Source organism: Neodiprion fabricii, chromosome 4 (genome assembly GCF_021155785.1).
Source record: "Neodiprion fabricii isolate iyNeoFabr1 chromosome 4, iyNeoFabr1.1, whole genome shotgun sequence".
Lineage (NCBI taxonomy): Eukaryota > Metazoa > Arthropoda > Insecta > Hymenoptera > Diprionidae > Neodiprion > Neodiprion fabricii.
Genome location: NC_060242.1, coordinates 17,950,070 through 17,969,122, shown reverse-complemented (window position 1 = coordinate 17,969,122; position 19,053 = coordinate 17,950,070). Strand labels below are relative to the sequence as shown.

Genomic DNA, 19,053 nt, shown 5'->3' with positions numbered 1-19,053 from the left:
CATGAGATCAAAGGAACCAAGGCGAAGCTTTTAATTAACGGCTGTCACCGCACCGCGATGCGACGCATCGGTCCCCGACGATAATGTCCGACGATCTCGTTCGTCGATCGGTGCGAATGCCCTCAAGTGACGACGAGTGGCGGGCCCGATGAATCAGCCCTCACCTTCGGGTCCTTGGCTCGGCGAGAAATCACAGCACTGTGTTTGGTTGGTTGGCTGGTAATGCCCGTCACCCGCAGCGATCCGATTCCTTCTTATAATTGCGATTATCCGGATGTCGCGCCGGCACGGCGGCAGTCAGCGCTCTTCGAATCGCCATCAACTCGCCGGCGAAGAGCTGCCAGTCACTCGTGGTGTTGGCCGTGCCGGATGCGCTTTGCCGCACTTTACGACCCCGTTAAGTTTGTCATTCTGTCCACTTTCCTTCCTTCTCGAAACGTCTCATCGCGGCTGACTCGCGCCTGGGCTAATTGGACGCGATAAATTCACGACGCCACACCATAAACTGCATCGATACTACCGCGATGTTCTCCTCCAGCATCCCCGAGCTTGAAGAAACTCTTTCCGACCCTCCGCCAAAAATACGAACCCTACGTTCTTCGTCGTCACCTTGTCATCAAGGTTGCCTCTCTTCGCATCGCTCTCTTTCACAACTGCCGATCTTCGCGGCGTTATGTCTGAGACGACGAATCTAATCGCTTTGATTTTCAACGATCGTCGAGTTGATACTGTGGTTTGAGGAAGAATTCTACTCACAAAAAAGATTCAAGGAAATGAAAAGACTCGAGAGACAATTTCATTTTGTTTGAGCTACTATGAAATTATGACGATCGATATATTGATTCGTCGTATTGGGTACATCCCTGTTTTCGATAGATACACAAATGTATCTTACGCATTTGGGGCGAGATCGCATATAAATTGAAAGGGAGATTTGAAAATTACTATACGAGGAAAAAAGTAATCGACGATCCTGTAGGAATATAATCTGGGGTTTATGGTTGCCTTACCGGGGACTTATCCGATTCCAAGAGTTTTTAATTATTTTTCTTATTTTCTGGTAGTTTTTAATCCCCCCGATGAAATTGTGTTATCCATCACATTTTTTCGGTTAAATGAGGAATTGATATTACATTATTCGACGTTCCTCGAGTCATAGCAACAATCGCCAGAAAATATGGTAGATAATTACGTTCAAAAGGAGTAGCAACACATACAAGATTGTCCGCTTGCAGATACGAAACAGATTTTCATCGTGTAGGTACCCAGAATGGTATTTTTCACTTACCGTGAAAGTGAGAATAGTTCAAGACTTTGTAGCAGCTACGTCTAGACATTATTCTCCAAAGCTGTGGCAGAATTGATCTTTCGACGACACGAAAACTCCACACGAATACTTTGCCATAATTCAAATTGACATCTGATAGATCCTGAACTCTTGATGGGTCGAGATTGGAAGGAGTACTAAACTAAGGTTCCGATGAGACAGCTTACCAATAAAATTTCTTTCCAGAAATACGGCGCTTTCAAAAATATTCTCCATCGATCTGTACGTAATCCTTTAACGCGAACGAAACGTTGCATTACGAGACAAACTTCTGCAGCATTCGAAAAGTTATCACCAGGAATTTGAGGAGACAGTCGATGCCCAACAACATCGTGAACGGACCTTACGGACGACCGGGAGAACCGCAGATAGGATCTCGGTGGAAGAACAACGGTAGGATCGAACAGGGAGCTAGCCTCTGACCTTTGTTCCCGTCAAAGACCCGCGCGAAGACCCGGCCTTCTTCAGCACGCAAGTCCGTACCTTGCCGCGTGGTTAATGCCGATCATTGCCTGCCTGATCGGCGGCAGGCTGCCCGTACGATACGACGAGCCTAGAGAATCGCCGCTAATGGAATCAATTAGGCTTGGATTAATATTGACAGATTTATTGACTCGGCTTTTGTAGGCGTCATAGTGCAGCACCGATTTCACGCTGCGAAATTAAAATCGACGCCGCTTACCAGTTCCTAAACTTGTCAGACTTCGGATTCGTCGAACCATTCGGGTACCAGAGGCAGAGTAGTTCCGAGTGTGTACAGTAGGTGCGTTACGGGCTCTGTTGTACGATTGATGAAAACCACGCTTGGTAATGGTACCCGTTCGAGACAGAGCGATTTCGTAAGAAAATTTCGACAACCACGCGAGGAGTCGATCGGTAAAGTCAGCGAGAGACGGCTGAAATGGATTATACGAGAAGTTTCTCCCACCGCGCTACGGCTACCGATCACGCAACACGTTCACATCTGTCGGAAGGTCGACTTCGAGATCGGTTACGCATTCGCCCTGCAGAAAGGAGGCTCGCGGTAAACGCGATAACTGAAAATATGCAAAGCCCCTCCCTCCTTGTTGGGAGTACTGACACCACTCTATAATCAATTTCACACGTTGATTAATACGAAGTAAATGAATAGTTGGGAATCGTAGCTCTGCTCTCCGCGAGGCCATATACGGTGTGAAAGATGATTTATCCGGTTGGGGTCGCGAGGTCCTTCGCTCGCGTAATTATCATACGACGGCCGATTAAAATCGCAGCCCCTCCGCGGCTAACATCAATTTCAGCTAATTACATGCATTTTCATTTCAAGTCCGGAGACCGTATTGCCGTTCGTAGCGATACTCGCGAGCCGTCTATCGGCATCGGTGTTCTATCTATGGTACGCGGTGTTACAGTATAACCTACGCGTCAAGAAAAATTGTCCGAACGTGCCGAGGGACGAGGGCAATCATCCTCGCCTTCTTCGTCCACGTCGTGGAGAGGAGAACCTTAAGACTTACCCAGAAGAAGCAAGGATCGTAACTTCCGACTATTAAGTTGTCAGAGATTCTTTACATTCCGGATCGCTGACCAAATTTATAACATTGACCCGGTCATTTTAAGAGCAAGCTTATACCCCGATTGTCGTGCCTCTTTCAACCATGGGATTAAACTAGTCTTATAACCCATTGCCGACGATATTGCGAGGCAAAAAGCAATTATTATATGCGTCTCCATGTGGGAAACTTCACTTACTACTTTGATTTCTCTTCGATCTGTTCGTTTCTTACGTGACGTACACTGAACTCTCAAAGATCCACAGTTTTTGGAACTCAGTGGCTCACGTCGTGCGAATGAATTTTATAGTGAGATAATTATTCACACAACATATTTATGCAGCATCTCAGATTGGAAAATAAACGTTGAATCATATCGTCTGTAGATTCGTTTGTAAATTTGATAAGATAATACGTAACGCCAGAAGTGTTATGAATATACCAAACGGTTGATGTTACTTGAACTGATAAGAATGTACTAAATATAATCGATCCCGACCAGGCAAGGTACTACGTGTCCCACGTATCCGTATTATTAACTAAAATCTCACGTCAATCGAAATAGTTTCGGAATTTTCTTGTAGAGTTGAATTGAATCTTTTTATTCATACAAGAGAGAATTCTATACCATTTCAATTGAATTCTTGTAGGCAGTAATTACTATTTCGTACCATAATCCGAACTTATTTAGAAATTGTGTCACCATATCAAATTTTTCAATCTTGGAAATCGTTCCCTAAGCGAAATTGTACAACTAATTATTAAAAAGAAAACGAACAAAATTTCCGTGAGAGAGAAAGAGAGCGAGAGTAAACTTACCTTACAATTTACCAAGGATTTAAACGTATTGCCGAATGTTTAAATCCGGTACACTGATGCTAATTTCAGTCAACTTTTTAACGATAATTGCTGGATATAATACATGTACTGCATATTGTTCTACAGTTTTCCGCTATCAGATGCAGTCAGACGGATAGAAAATAAAAATTTCTTATTCACTCGAACTGTAAGCTACAAAAAAGTGATACTTGCAGCTACAGATTTTTTAGGTCGATGATAGAACACCGACAGTCGCCTGCTGGCTCTATATAAGCGAAATCTAGCGCAAAAAGACGCACGGAATGCATTATGCTCCATTGATATGACGCTCGGAAGTTTGGTATCATATTTATCTTCATGCCTAGATATTCCAATATTAGCAAATACAATTCTCAAAATAAGAAATAACAATTACATTACATAACAGTAACTGAGAACAATGTTTGGGTTGGGATCAGGAAATCCCGTTAATCTAGATGCTAAAACCATTTATGGACCGATTATACGCCATGAATAGGCCTCGAGATGAAGTCGGCAATTTTGTTGCAATAAAGAAGTTTTAAGTGCCATTTTTTTTTCTCATTTCATACTTTACTAGGTTGAAAATAATCAGATTATTTTTACTTTTTTTAATCTCATTTTACTTTTTCTATTTGACATAAACCTGGAACGAATTCGACAGGTTGTAAAAGGCTACGGTATGACGTCACTCATGCTAGAGTTCGTACATTACGTGGGATATTTCACGTGTAATCAACCTGAGCAAAACTCTAACCATCTCAGAACCGGTTCAAATTTTGTGAAATGTTTTTATTGGTTGCCGAGAGTATGTGTGATATTTCGTGGATTTTTATTTGAAGACATTTAGACATTAGCAGCCAATAAAGTATTCGGTTTTGGATAAATCTGAAAAGCTGAAATATCCTTGACTTATTATCAACTTTCAAGAGTCGCCGCATTGTTTTCGATATCATGACTTTGGAATACATTCATGTAATAAGAACTTTTTTATTGCCAACTTCTCTTTTGTTTGATTTCTAGTTTTCGATTTATGTTAAATTGAGCCTCAAATGTTTTTTATTATGGAATATATGGAATTTACGAAAAATCGCGCGTCCTCTTATCAATAAATAAAAACATTTCACCAAGCTAGAACTGGTTTTGAAAGGCTGACGATTTTGGTCACTGCGATTACACACGGAATGCTCCATTTACTCTTGGGATCACCATTTGCAATCAAGATAATAAAATTCGACCTAATTATTTCAAATTGCTCTGCTTTATGCACGTGTGAAAAGTAGAAATTTCTTGTAAATATCTGATTGTAAAATGCCTCATAGGAGTGCTACGAAATCTCTGCCCATTTTGACCGGAGCGCCTTATTTACTCGATTATTGACAAGTTAGTATTTTGTAATTGAACACAGGTTCAAAACTTTTCTCGAGCTTACGATTAAGCTACCTATTCAGGAGTAACTCTTGGTACCGCATAACCGAACGCTTCTGCTCATCGTGACTATTTTGGAATATAATAATACCCAAATTCGTCAACAGAATAATAATCGAAGGTATTTGCTCACCCAATTCTCTGCCGCCTGATATCCGCTGCTCGAGACACGACCTCCGTCTTGGTACAGAATCCGCGTTCGTGGCGACGAGACTTTCTCCGCAATTGCCGTTTCATCCTGACCCAAGGGACGGATGGTGACAGCTTTGTGGAGCAGGAAGACTTGGATTTGGCGAAGCTAGCAGTTGACCCGTCCATCCCACGACCTGATTGTTCCGTCACTGTGTTGTCAAGCTTGGCGTTACTCTCACATTGTTTCAAGAAAATAGTTTCCTTTGACTGTGAACGGGCTGCAGCAGCTATCAGCAAAGTCTGAAGCGAACAGTTGCTGTTCTGCGGAACGCGTTCAGATATTTCGGGAAAAATTTTCTGGTCCACATTTATATTGCAGGTCTGTGGAAACGCGTTTACAGGTTGCATGTTCCCTGTCGGTTTCACATGTCGAATATCGTCCCCGATTTTACCTTCCAACGGGGTGGCGGCCAAGATGTACTTTGAAAAGACATCGATAGACTTTGAAGGTTCGTTGACGAGAACGTGCAGCGTGTCTTCGGAGACAGAACAGGCGACCAGATTCTGGAAACCTTTGTCATCTGTCCCGACATCGTTTTCCCGAGGCTTCGACAAGACAGGTGTAGAGAAAAGTTCATTGTCAGAGTCAGATGGAGGTAGCATGGAGAGTTTCAACTCTGGTACAAGGACTGGATGTCGTCCGCCGGTCTTCGATTCTGTCAATTCAAGCTTGTCACTAATCAACTGGTTCAGATTTGCTTCCGAATTTTGTCCACGAACAACGTTGTCTGAATTTTCTTGAGAATCTAAGCTAGTCGAAGAGCCTTGCGCGATGCTAAGGTACGAGGTATCGTCCGATGTCTGTGGAGTGTTCGTCTGAACATGAAAAGCGATCGCGTGCATGTCGGCAGCGGCATTTTCCAACTGCGCTACTCGATTCTCGAGAAGCAGGATCTGCTGGTCCCGAGCCTTCAAAAGAAGAAGTGCCTTCTGGGCCCTGCGCTCTTCTTCTCTGGCACCTCTGAAAACAGAAGCAGGTCGAAGATTCACACTGAGGATTAAGCAATATCATGTGTAATGAGACATCGATTAAAGACTAGCTGAAGTCCTGCGCACTATTTCACTATCTACGAAACTCAAGTTCGAACTGAAGATTATATCCTGTTTATCTTGCCCTGAGTATCAAAAAATCTCAACTCATTTGAACATTTTAAAGCCTGAGTGAAACTCATCATTGAATACCTAACGCATAAGCCACAGAAAACCTTGAATTCTATGTAATATTTCTCTATTTCCGAATCAACTTTCAATTCTCGTATCTTATCCAGATGTCTGTTTGAGATCTGAACCAAAAAAGGAAAATACCATTGAATACGTGTTTCAAGTAAATTACTTTAAAGAAAATGTAAGCATTTCGATTAAAAATTCGACAAAAGACCGTGGAAATAAATGAAAACCACCTTTTTCGTTTACACATGAACTAAGGTATCTGAAAAATTTCACGTCTCACTTAAATTCATTTACGTATATAAAAATGTATATACTCAGATGATTACTTGAGCGCAAATTTTGCCAGATATAAAAGCAATACGTGCAAAGTATTTCTTGCAATACAACACGGTCGTGTTTACATTTGCTATCGCAATCAGAGCAAGCCATTCCGGATAAAGGTTGTCAACAGAACATCCGTTAAATCCAAACAAGCTTTGCTATAGGTATTACTGATTGATGTAACGCTTGTTACTGCGCATTTTCTACCCAAGAAAATAATACGTAAAATCAATCTTACTGCTTAGCGGAAATTAGCGTTCAATTTTGAAATCCTTTATCATGGAGGCTCCAAAAGAACCTGATAAGTAGCCTGCGGGTTCGGGTCCTCTCCCAAAATTGTGGAAATTAGCGTTGTTTTTAATTTTCATACCTTTTCATTTTATTTTTTATGCCTAATCTCTTAACTCTTTGTACAGTATGCTCGGCACCCAAAAATTGGAATGGATTTAACTTACATCAACATCATCGAAAATTTATATGCAGTCACGAATTTTATTTAGAAACAAAATTTGCGGTTACTTTAAAAATTGTTTCCAGTCGTTGAAGAAGGTCCTCTTTCGGGCTGAAACTGTTCGATAACAAGTCGTTGTGTTTTTGAGATGTTTGATATCCATTGTAAAATCAACACTCATCAGTAGTATTAACAGAGAATTTATATCAAGGCTAAGAACCAGAAGGGCGTGACCCACGTTCTTTTTAATTTCGAGGATCTCAGAAACATCAGCGCGTCTCAAATAATGTAAGAGCAAGTATTTGATTGACATCCGAGACCTTTTTGCTGTTTTTCTACTCTGGTACATTATACGATGAAACTATCTCCATCTCATCTTCAAAGTTACAGAAGCTACAGAATTCTAGAGTTATTCGAACTTTCGAGTGCGGAAGCAGTTGATTTATCGGGCTCATTACGCTCGGGGTGGAGACGAAAGTAGGGGTTAAGGCGGAGGGCTGCTACCCCAGCGGCATGTTTTACAAGACGGCATTAATTGCTCAAATTAAATATGCACCTCTCTGGTACGCGGTAATTTATTTCGGCTTCCTTGAGCTCCTCGCGCGATGAGCCTGGCCGGTGGACTTCGTCGCAACCCACACCCACCACCATCATCCTTACGTTCATCGTCATCGCGCAGTGAAATATTTGGAAAATGAATTCGACCTGTCGAATAACAGGCAAATGCGTAGACGTATTCCCGTGTGACGTATTAGCCCGAAAGACGGACAATTACTAATCTTTCAATTAATGTAAAATTTGAAAAAGTATCCAGTCTTGTTTCTTCTTCAAAATTCCATCAACGGTCCAATATTCACCCGAGACAGAAGACTTGTTAGCAAACTTTAACAAATTTCTGTAATAGCCTATTAGATGTTTGGCTTAGGTTAGTCACGAGTATAATCCCCCAGATTTATGGCAATTAGTTAGCTGTGAAAGGCCCGTCGTTGTGAAAAAAAATTTCGCAGATTACTGTCTTAATCTGCGGGCGAGGGCGTCGTTGAGGGCGACTGCTCCGTGACGCCTTCTGACGCCTAGCGACGTCCTGCGAGGAATTCATTAAATAGGTTCCCGCATTTGTTCACGACACCCTCAAGATTCTAATTAAATAAAATAATAAATGTACAAGGTGGCAATTAAATGGTGCGACCCCTCTCCACAAATTGGGACCGGAGTAGTGTCCTACCGAACCAAGACCGAGAAGTTTCACGACCCTCTTATTCAGATTTTCTTATGCTCAGCTACACCAATTTGTCCTCGTTAGAAATCACTTGCACCCAGGCTTATGATTGTTCCGTTGCAGAAAGTATTATCAATATGATTTTTAGCCCCATCAATTACTTATTGTTAGAAGATATTATTGAATATAACATGTAAATTAGAAACGTAGTATGATAATACTTTCAAGTTTTAAATTAGTGATCTCTCCTTTTGTTCAAGAAAATTTCCACACGACCATATTTAGTTTGACATTGAAGGAATTTTTATATTAGAACTCGTACTGCTTTTATTATATGTATTTGTCTGTTTGGATAGAAGATAAATTTTATTTCTGGTGTTGGCATGGCAACGATTGAGACTGGAATTACATTGTATTGAAGGGTGAATATAATACTTATTACGATAATAGCAAGATAAGCTTCAGTGTAAGTAATAACACGCATCGAGAGCACCGGGCTCTCAACTCCAAGGAGAGAACTGGGCTCTAAAAAGCCAAACGAAAGTGGACAGAAATAATGTAACTAACTGAAAATAACGTAAATTATCTGGGTTGAACTCACAGTCGAAAGGGAACGACAAGCTTGTAATTGAAAACAAGGGTAACCAAAAGATAGCCGGGATTGAATAGAATGGTAAACGCAGATATCAAATCTAGTGTAGCTCCAGATCGTACAACCGCACTCGCCGACCACCGAATACAGAATGATATCTGAGCTGTGTTTCGTTGTTCAAAAGCCGGATTACCGATTGTTGTCGTGCGATAGATGTTGGTGGTCGTTGGAGCGTTGTTATGGTCGGGCGGTCAGCTCGTCTCTGATACATGGATTCGGAAGCAAAGGCCTTGACCTGGACTGAGTTTACTTCCAAATCCAAACAGTATTTTATAATAATACACAGAAATTTTATGATATGGAAAATATTTCTGAAAAGTGTTGTCGCAAATTTTTATTAACCTACTGCTTTTCCCAGTTGCAGACGTTTTATCATTCATTGTCTCATTGCCAAATTCCTCTCGGTCAAAAATCAAAAATAGCCGACATTGGCATTGAGGATGATGCTCCTGTTTGTCAAGTTCAAACACATAATGTCGAAAAATTCATTCCGTAGCTGACTAACTCCAATGAAACCACTTTAACGATTGCTATAAACTTTTTATAGTCCAGTATGTGTGCACATGGCTAGTGCTTGCAGCCGCTTTGTTCCTCCGCGTGTCCCAGCCATCGGTCATAAAATTGTCACGTCATCATTCTCTGTCACGACGCGAACAGGAATATAAAAAAAAAAAGAAAAGTGGAACGAAATTTCACGTGTGACGAACGCGTCGTCCCAGAACTACTAATTACACGATACCCTCAAATCTTCAATCATACACCCTACGGAATTCTGACAGGACACATTTCCTTTAAGACAATCGTCTCGGACGCACACACAGAAATGGGAACATGGTCGAGTTGAGTAATTCGTTACCGCGGAGGGCAGTTTCGGCATGACTGTAGAGGAGAAATTGAACCCAGGCGTACATCTTCATAATACGGCTTATTAAAATTACAAATGGGCTGCCTGAAGGGTCCGAACGTCAACCGCAGCCCCGTCTAGGGACAAGCCGCAACGTACTTGGGACAGTGGGAATGGGATGGATTTCCTTGGTGACTCGACTTCTGTTACGCGCTTTATGCCAACATTTTGACCGTTGACCGCCGGAGATTACTCTGGGAGACCTTTGGCTGACCGCGAGATAGCTGCGAGGCCCTTCCGTACCTTCCTTACCTGCTCGCCGAACACTGAACTGAATTAATGTTATTGTTTTGCTAGCTCTCTAGCCATTTCGTCCCTGTAAAAGCCTCGGGAACCTAGGCTTCTCAGAATACGTAAGCTAAGTAATTTAGTCTCAGGCGACGGATTACAAACTCAAACGCATCCGAAGTCCAACTATTGCATCTTTATACTGTACACGAGACGGGTTTGCTACACGACGTAGTAATGCAAACGGCGTCCAGCGGTCCGGGAAATATCCGTCAATTTTTCTTGTGTCCTGTAAATATTCTATTTTTACTGCCTTTGAATAACCTAAAAATGTCCTGGAAATATTCTCGAATTTGTTACGGATTTTTAACCGAACACCGTGATACAGTCGGTTAACGGTTGTGATCAGACCTTTTCGGAAACACATTGGCACAAAGCATTGAACCCCTCGTGATGCGATTAATGATAGTGAAATGAAGAACTGAGTTCTGTCATTTGGTCACGGCGTAACATTGAAAATTAACAAATGAGTCAGCTATGGTAATAATTTATTGTTGTACTGAGTAAACTTCGACATCCAGGATTATTTCATCCTTCTGACGTAACCTCACTTTTAAAAAATACAAGTCATATCACACCGACTATTAATAATCTTCATACGTACTGCGATGGGGCATAAGAACCTGCGTTACTGAATAAGAATGGGACAATGACAAACCAAATTAACAGTACGACGAGCCATCAAACGTTTCAATTATAGCAAAAGGATTATGTATGCAATATGGAGCATCGACGTAACTACACTGTACCAGAGATCTTAGGAACAGAAAATACGAAGAAGGTAGTACGAATAGCGCGCAAAATTCTGCGTCTCTTGAGTGAATTTCTTACAGGTTGTAATGATTCCCGTATTCCCTCCTTCGCTAAACAGCCATAACCCTGAATGAACCAATATGTTTTCCTTGTCTTTGTCTCGCGATGAAAAGTTACTCTAACGCAAGCTTCAACCATTAAAATTGAATTATAAAGAGTACCTTCACCTTAAAGGAGACACATCAGTGAATCTTTATAATTTTTCGTTTTACTCAAAATTTAAACTCATATTAAAACATAAAATAAGAAGATTTCACCCAGTTTTAATCGATTATGTTCCATATTTGTCCAAATACGATTTAAAGTAATGTCAAATAGTGGTGCTTTTCGTGAAGCCCCTTGCAGTACAATTTTTGTCGTAAAAAATTTTGCAAAACAGTGTGTGATACCGGATCGGTGAGCTAAGTTCCCTTGCACCGCACAAGCCTAACGGCTCGTGTGGATTTACCCTATTAGGTATAGCAGGTGTTGGTGATAATTATTATTATTATCGTAGGAGCGTAGAGGTCGAAAGTTACTCTGGAGACGGTCATCCGACAAGTTACCACCTAATTATGTCATTAATTGCAATTTGCAAAAAAATGTTAAATCGAAGTTAATGGTTAAAATAAAATGTTGCAAGAATATTTTTTTGTCATTAATTTTCAGACCTGCCTTACATAACTCTAGTTTCCCCCTTTTCTTTACATTAAAGAGTTAACATTCAAATTTCAACTATCTAATGTTTCGTTGAAGTATAATAATTTCTTCTCGTAATAAAATTTGTCTGCGCTGCACGTAAGTTTGTATGAGTTCAGCACTGTTTGGAGGAGTTGAAGATCTAATGACATCGACCGGCAATGCGAAATAATCTTATAACTGTAATCAAACAAACGTTACTTTTATCGCTGATTTGAAAAATGTAAAATAAAAGATAGAAATGAGAAAGAAAAACGAAAAAAACTTTGAGTACCCGGTTCTTTAAACAAACATCTACAAAAAATGATCTCGTATGTGGAGGGATATTCAGTGAGAACTTGATGCAAAAATATTTTTGTGCATATAAAGATTAATTGTAAGTGATATTGAAGACGATTCGTATTAACACCACTGGAAAAGTGATGATTGAGTCATATTACTTATTTTTTGATTTTCGAGCGATTATAACTCGCATTATGTTGAAATAAAAATTGTGAAAAAAATGTTTTCCGCAATATTTGAAATTCCAATACCTCTCAAATTCTTCAATGTCAAGGTTTACAATTGCGAATTAGTTCTTCAATCGATAGCTAGGAACCGAATTCGAGACTGACACCGAATTATGTAACTATGCGTCCAAAAATGGTCTGCCAGGAACAGAATACCTCGATAACCTCACCAATTACACGATCCTTCCCCACACTTCATTTATATCACGAATATAAATAAAGCATAGTGGAAAGGATTATTATCCACAATATACATATATATACACATATATTATGTCATGTATATGTATATGTATATGTATATATATATATATGTAGGTATATGTATATATGCATATATTTATGTATGTAAGTGCAGATCGAATTGGCTCATTACTAGAGAAGTGTCAGTCAGTTTAATATCACGGCAGACCTAGGTACTGTTGGCTAAAGTGAATAATAAGAATAGGAATACTCAGGCCTTGGTACCGAGTCAAGAGAGCAGATAAAATCGCTTGCCACCAATATTAATAACAATAATTGCGTCTCAGATGATGAATGATCCGGCGTGTCGTCCGAGCAAGGAGCGCCGTGCTCTCCACCATTAAATTCTATTCTATTCCATTCGCGACAACGATCTTCGTCTCCTAGTAATTAGAGTCGACTAATGACGCTCTATAAGGACAAGCCGCCTTGCTCAACAGGGGACCGTATCTTCCATCGGACGTCTACGCTGGTTTATTAATAAGATTTGATTGCCTCGACTGATTCCAACGACCTTTAATGCGCTTTTCACTCTGGCTGATCTACTTCGCAGCTCCTTTGGTAATGTCACGTTCAACCTGTGCTCACTTATAAGTTTACGAGCCGGTACGGACAGCGCTGATTGCATCCTTGTCCCCGCGGTGCTAACAGCCAGGTAATGCAGCTAGGCGCGTAAATAACCAACGAACACTCGTCCTCCGAGCTTATTAAACACGCGAAGGGAAGGGTGAGGAAGGAGGTGAGAAGGTGAGTACAATACACCCACCATTTCTGGTAGCGAGGAGGCAAAGGGTTAGGAGAACGTTGCTAGGATCAGAGCGGCGCGCGGAGTGAGCTCGGTGCCGTCAACGTCAGAAGTCGAAGCCGCCGTCAAAGGAAATGGTGAAGAGTCATCCATCGAGTATCCATCAGCAGTGGTTCCCACCGGCCGGGCGTTGAAAAATAAACAGTCGAATTACAACTGCGGAGAAGGCGCCTGGTCGCGACAAGGGCCATAATTACACTAAACGATCTCCAACCACATTCAAGTAGCTAACGATTGTAAATGTGGCAATGGAACCCTAAGCCTAATGCTACGAAAGTGCAGCCCTCCAGCAAATCCTTCATGGTCGAGCCGCTCCAGTTTAGTCACGAAATTGTCGTTCTAGATGGCTCCGTGGACCATGTAAGGTTCTCATTGTTCAACGTGTCAACCACTTCCCTCCACGGTGATTGTTTTTCTTCTCACCATGGTTATGCTGGTGTAAATACGAATATCATCACCGTTAGGTATAGTTCCATACGAAACACAACTAACTACGAATCGTTCAACTGCTCTAAGCGGCTCCAGTTTGGAAGTCCGATGCCTCGATGATCGTACGCGCTCACGTGGCGTTAGATAAACTTCCCGATGTGTGCCCGTGTTGGTGTGCGTGATGCGTGTGTGACGGATCCCCTAAGCAGGAATTAAGGTGCAAGTCACGCCGATGGGGCGATCCAGGCTTCTGAGGTTAGGGACGGGTTCCAGACGTTGGAGATGCACCGTTGACTCCAGGGACTTGGAGGGCGGGGAAGCCATCTTTGCTCTTTTGCGCCCAGGCCTCCACGAATCGAACCTCATTGACAGGTTCACAGCTTCTGAAGATTCCCTACTGATTCTTCGCTCAACAAGCTCTTCGGAGGGGTTCCTTGAAATCATGTTACGTACGTGGTCTCAAGACGCACACCCACCCACTACAGGTTACGAAACGATAAAACTTTTCCGTCTGTATAATTTCAATTCAGAAAAGTAATTTTCACGTCCTTACTCGTATCCATAGATATTTAACGGTCGAATATCCACATCCACACTGGAACTAAGAGTGCTGAGATCATTTTTTCTTGATTGAACTGCGGATTCCATACTATCATTCAATATTTATTTTCGAAACTGTAATAATTAGCTGTTTTAATTCAAACGATCCAATTGTTCGTTATTAGCTCATGTGTAGCTCGTTGTGTTCATTTGAAGAATTATTCTCACAATGAGACAAAAATCTGATTGAACGAAAAAAAACGACATTCGAAACTTCAACGACAAGCTACTAATTACATGAGGTAGGATTTTTTACGGAAAAATACCGTTTCTGACGTGTAAAAATTTTTTCAAATTTTCTTATAAAACATAAAAGTGTCTTTTCCGAGCGTGACGAATATTTTTCACGGCGTTCTGTCAGAGCATCTTCTGAGGGGGGATGTATTCGTTCGAACAAAAGGAAAGCGAGGACGAAGCAGCCGCTGTTAACACCTTCTGGACAAATCACTCGATTTTCGCGGACGATTTTCTCGGCACACGTCCGAGAAATGGGGCAATCTAATGTATCACCCGGGGAGTGGACAAGACACGATAGGAGGAAGGTGGTTTACTGCTCACCGGTAATGACGAAACAGATGGCCTCCCACGAGGTCCTAGTCTTGGTTCTTACGTCACGTCCGTGTATCCCACAGGAAGAGCGAGGCGAAAGACGTTGATGAAGTGTGCCCATTATCGGCGGAGGACAAAACCCACTTCGCGGGTCAAGCTGGCTTTATTACCGGAAAACACACCACCTTAAACCGACCCTCAAGATGTACCACTTCGCTCGACCTTCCTCTCCAACCTTTTACTTGCTTTAAGTAGGTAGGTCCCGATGCTGTTCCAAGTTTAGCTTCCCTTCTGCAATTTACTTTTCGTACTGGGTATGAACTTTGCCAATTACACACTCACAGATCAATTCAGCTTCTGTGACGTGGGGAAAAAACGATGTAAGTATTCTTACGATTCAACAACCTCGAAAAACTGTCTCTGCAAAGAGCGATCAAATCGCGGAGCTAATCACATTTTACGCTTGTGCATCACAATAGAATTTAATGTATAACATTACAGTTATTCGGACCTAGTCGAACAGAAGTGAATAACTGATCAGAGTATTATGACTTCTATTAAACGTCAAGTTCAGTTTCGTATTTGAACCGATGTAACCAATACTGCAACACTTTTCTGGGCACTGCAAATCAGCACGTAGGTTCACTTAATTCAATTCAAACATCTTCATGAAGTCAGTTTTACCTTCTCTCCAATGTGGACAACTGACATGGGTAAAGGTCAAATGATATACGCGATAACGTTCATCGGGACGAGTGGAGAGTATATAGCGAATATGAGAGACAGTCGCTGTAACTTATCAATGCATCGTTAGTCCAACGCATAGCACCGGGTCAGTTCAACCGTAACGAACTATTCAAGTTGCGGTAATAAACAGCAATTTCTTCGTTACTCACAGACTCCAAGTAGGCGTCTATCCTCTGAGAGGTGACACGGCCAGGACTACGACACCATTTGATATTAGGTCAGATAGTCGATGTACATGTCTGAGAAAACAAGGCAAGCGGGAGCTGATAACTCGATGAAAAAGTTGGATAACGAAACGCGTGAACGAAAAATACAGGGAATGAAACTATGATCATTTAGTTTGTGGTCAGTAGAGATTCACTTCAGATATAACGTCAACGCTAATCTGCTCTTAAAGCCGATGAATATAATTTAAGGTCATATTTGAACGTTTTTAGTTGACGCATAAAATCCTATTCCTCGAAACGAATCGAACCTGTCAGATAGCCATGTGTCGCAAGTGAATTTTTAATATCAAAAGAGACCTTTTAAGTTGAAAATATAATCATTTAAATTATGTGAGTTTAGAAAATCAATTACAAATTCATCCTAAAATAATTTCACCAATTTTAAAGATATTAATGGTTGAAATTTGAATACGTATTTGTCAGTCACTAGATATTGACCAATGAAATCTTCATATAATTCTGTAATCGGATAAATATCCGATTTGTAAGGAATATGTGATTTTTACGGTTTGTTTTTCAACTTCAACAAATCTTTCTGGATCAGACTAGTTCACTTGTAAGCTTCTTTGATTTTTGTTTACCTTAACAACAACATATTTTTCAAGATAATGTGTACACAATTTTTCCAGAACTGTCTTTAAATATTAACAAGGGCGTAGATTTTGAGTCGACAATATACGGTAGCGATATTTATCGATTTCAAGCTGAAGAATCATCTAGCGAAGCATCGATACAAACTCTTTTCATATCCTGCATAAATAGAGAATAAGAGGTAACAAATTCACTGAAATAACAAATTCTTGACACAAATAAATTAAACTTGTCTGAATATAATATTTTGTCAATCCGAAACATCTTTTCTCTCGGTGACACAAGTACGCAAGAGTCATGACGATTTCTGAGACCACTGAAGCAGCCATTGTCAGATATCGTTTCTCTAAATGTTCAATCAATTCACATTCATCCATATCGTGAAGTTCCATGTATGCCTGTCAGTTCTTCTCAACATTTAATAATAACCTGATATGAATGAGTTTTCAGCGACTTGATTACACTCATGACAAAGACACCCTACAAATCCGCATTTCTCGAACGGACTTGAAAATGCTCCGAGCGAGTTGAACACACAAGAAAAAAATACACAATATATTACAAAAATGTGTCGGAACTTTGTAAATTATATATGGTTAATTGGTTATGTGTCTATCAGTACACTTTCAATAATAATGTTCAATATATCGCATAAGTATAACGCCATGTATCGATAATAAACTTAGCACTGAATTGCCTTTCAATTGTATAAATTCAACCAATGTGACCTCAATAAAACTCCTCTGAAATTGAGGTCATTCACGGAGAGAACAAAAGATCAGATTGTACTAAAAACTGCAGAAAAAGAGGAACGCATCTGATTTTCTGGTAACATATACATCGTAAAATACAGAATTTGCTCTAAAAACAGAGAAAACCAGTGCTTGCCTTCTTTTCTCCGTGTTCGCCCTATTTTTTCGGACGCTTCTCCGGCCTTTGAAAATGTATAAATCAAAGGAGCCAAGTGCCTCAAAATTGTAACCATTTACATCTTAGGTCAGTTTAGATTTTGCGATGGATTCCATGACCGCAATTGAGTGTACGCACTGCATACACGGATAATACTTCTGACGCATTTTCTATCTCTACTGAAAAACCGATGAACATTTTTACATAAAAGTTTGTCTTCCTAAGCTGTTTCTAAATGACCAGTATCAACACCAAGTTCCGGTCAACGTGTACTTTGAGATTGAACCACGATTACGGTTAGACGATTGTGTTTTCTTCCATCCGAGCCCGCCACTCTTACCGCCTACCGGCTGTTCATTAAAAACAGCATTGACATCGACAGTCCATGATAATCTACGCTTTAGGAATTGGCCATCCGTATCATCACAGACGAAGGGGTCCTGCAGGTATCTCAATTTTTTTCCATTTAATGCAACCGAGACCCAACGCCAAATCGGTGTTGTATGCGTGGAGCAGCGACTAAGTCGCGTCCGTTGATCAATCGGCGTTGTTATTTGGTAAACCAAGAAGCGAAAGAGGACCGTGTGGTCGGCATAGACGGTGTTTTTTTCTGCTTCTGTCGTTTCAAAAGAAATTCCTCCGATCGCCGCGTGGCACAAAAGATTAGTTAGCGGAGTATCACTCGACCGGGGACAATGTAAAAGTAATTTGAAGCGAGCGCCCGCGCGTACGTGTGTGCGTCTTTGACATAGGCGTCGACGAGGAGGACCCGGTCGTGACTGACGTCCCCGAGAGTCGTGCATCGTCATCGTCCGAAGAAAAGGACACCGGTTTCTGAGGACACCGAATACCCCTCCTGGAATGAACGTATCTTGGACATAATACCGCAGTCTTTTCTGGCTACATCCTACGCTGCCTAAAAATCTCACATTCGCGCTACCAGAGCTCGTGGTCCTCGATGTGACGCAGCCGGATCTGTTTTTCCTCTTTTTTTATACTAAAAACCTCGGAGACTTGCTTCTATCCTCTAATGTTACAGCTTCCTATTAGTGTAAATAAGTCGTTGGCAATTGACTACATTTCACTTAATCACGGTGTGCCAGCCGGTAGGACTGCAAGCTCTGCATTTCCAAGCTCACGTATGTCTCGTATCGTAAAGTATAGCCGTGGGATGATAATTAATGGAGTATTTCGATTTAATATTTCCTTACGCCACGCGTCGGAAGAGGATCAATTTTGAAAAGTGTGAATCTCAGTTTTATTTCACTCGATACAGTGTCAAACGCGGAACGCGTGCCGCCGAGTTCGAGTGATACAGCGAGTAGTGCCAAAATAAACAAGGCTACGAACACAGAATCTACCCAACCAGCTCAACGTATTGCTCGTTGAATCTAATCAAACTGCAAATGTATTTTATTCGTGACCAAGTCTGTCGGATGAATCTACAGGGCCAATTCACTTTGCTTGGAGCTTGAGTTGTCCTGTTTTGAAAAAGGTTTACCAGGATGAGACCCACGGTCGCTAAAAAAATTTTGGAACCAACGGCGAATAATTCTGCGAGTAATAACGTAACAAAGTTGACGAACTGTTTATTAGAGCGATAACCGAGGCGTGAGTAACACAATACAGGCT

At 41.1% G+C, this 19,053-nt stretch overlaps 1 protein-coding gene across 1 annotated transcript in view; it reads right to left on the bottom strand.

Moving 5' to 3' along the window:
- Positions 1-19,053, bottom strand: part of LOC124179951 — a 193,093-nt gene that overhangs the window by 116,047 nt on the left and 57,993 nt on the right. The window contains exon 2 of the mRNA XM_046564837.1: positions 5,258-6,277. Coding sequence (XP_046420793.1) covers positions 5,258-6,277 — 1,020 coding nt within the window. The remainder of the gene's footprint in view (positions 1-5,257; positions 6,278-19,053) is intronic.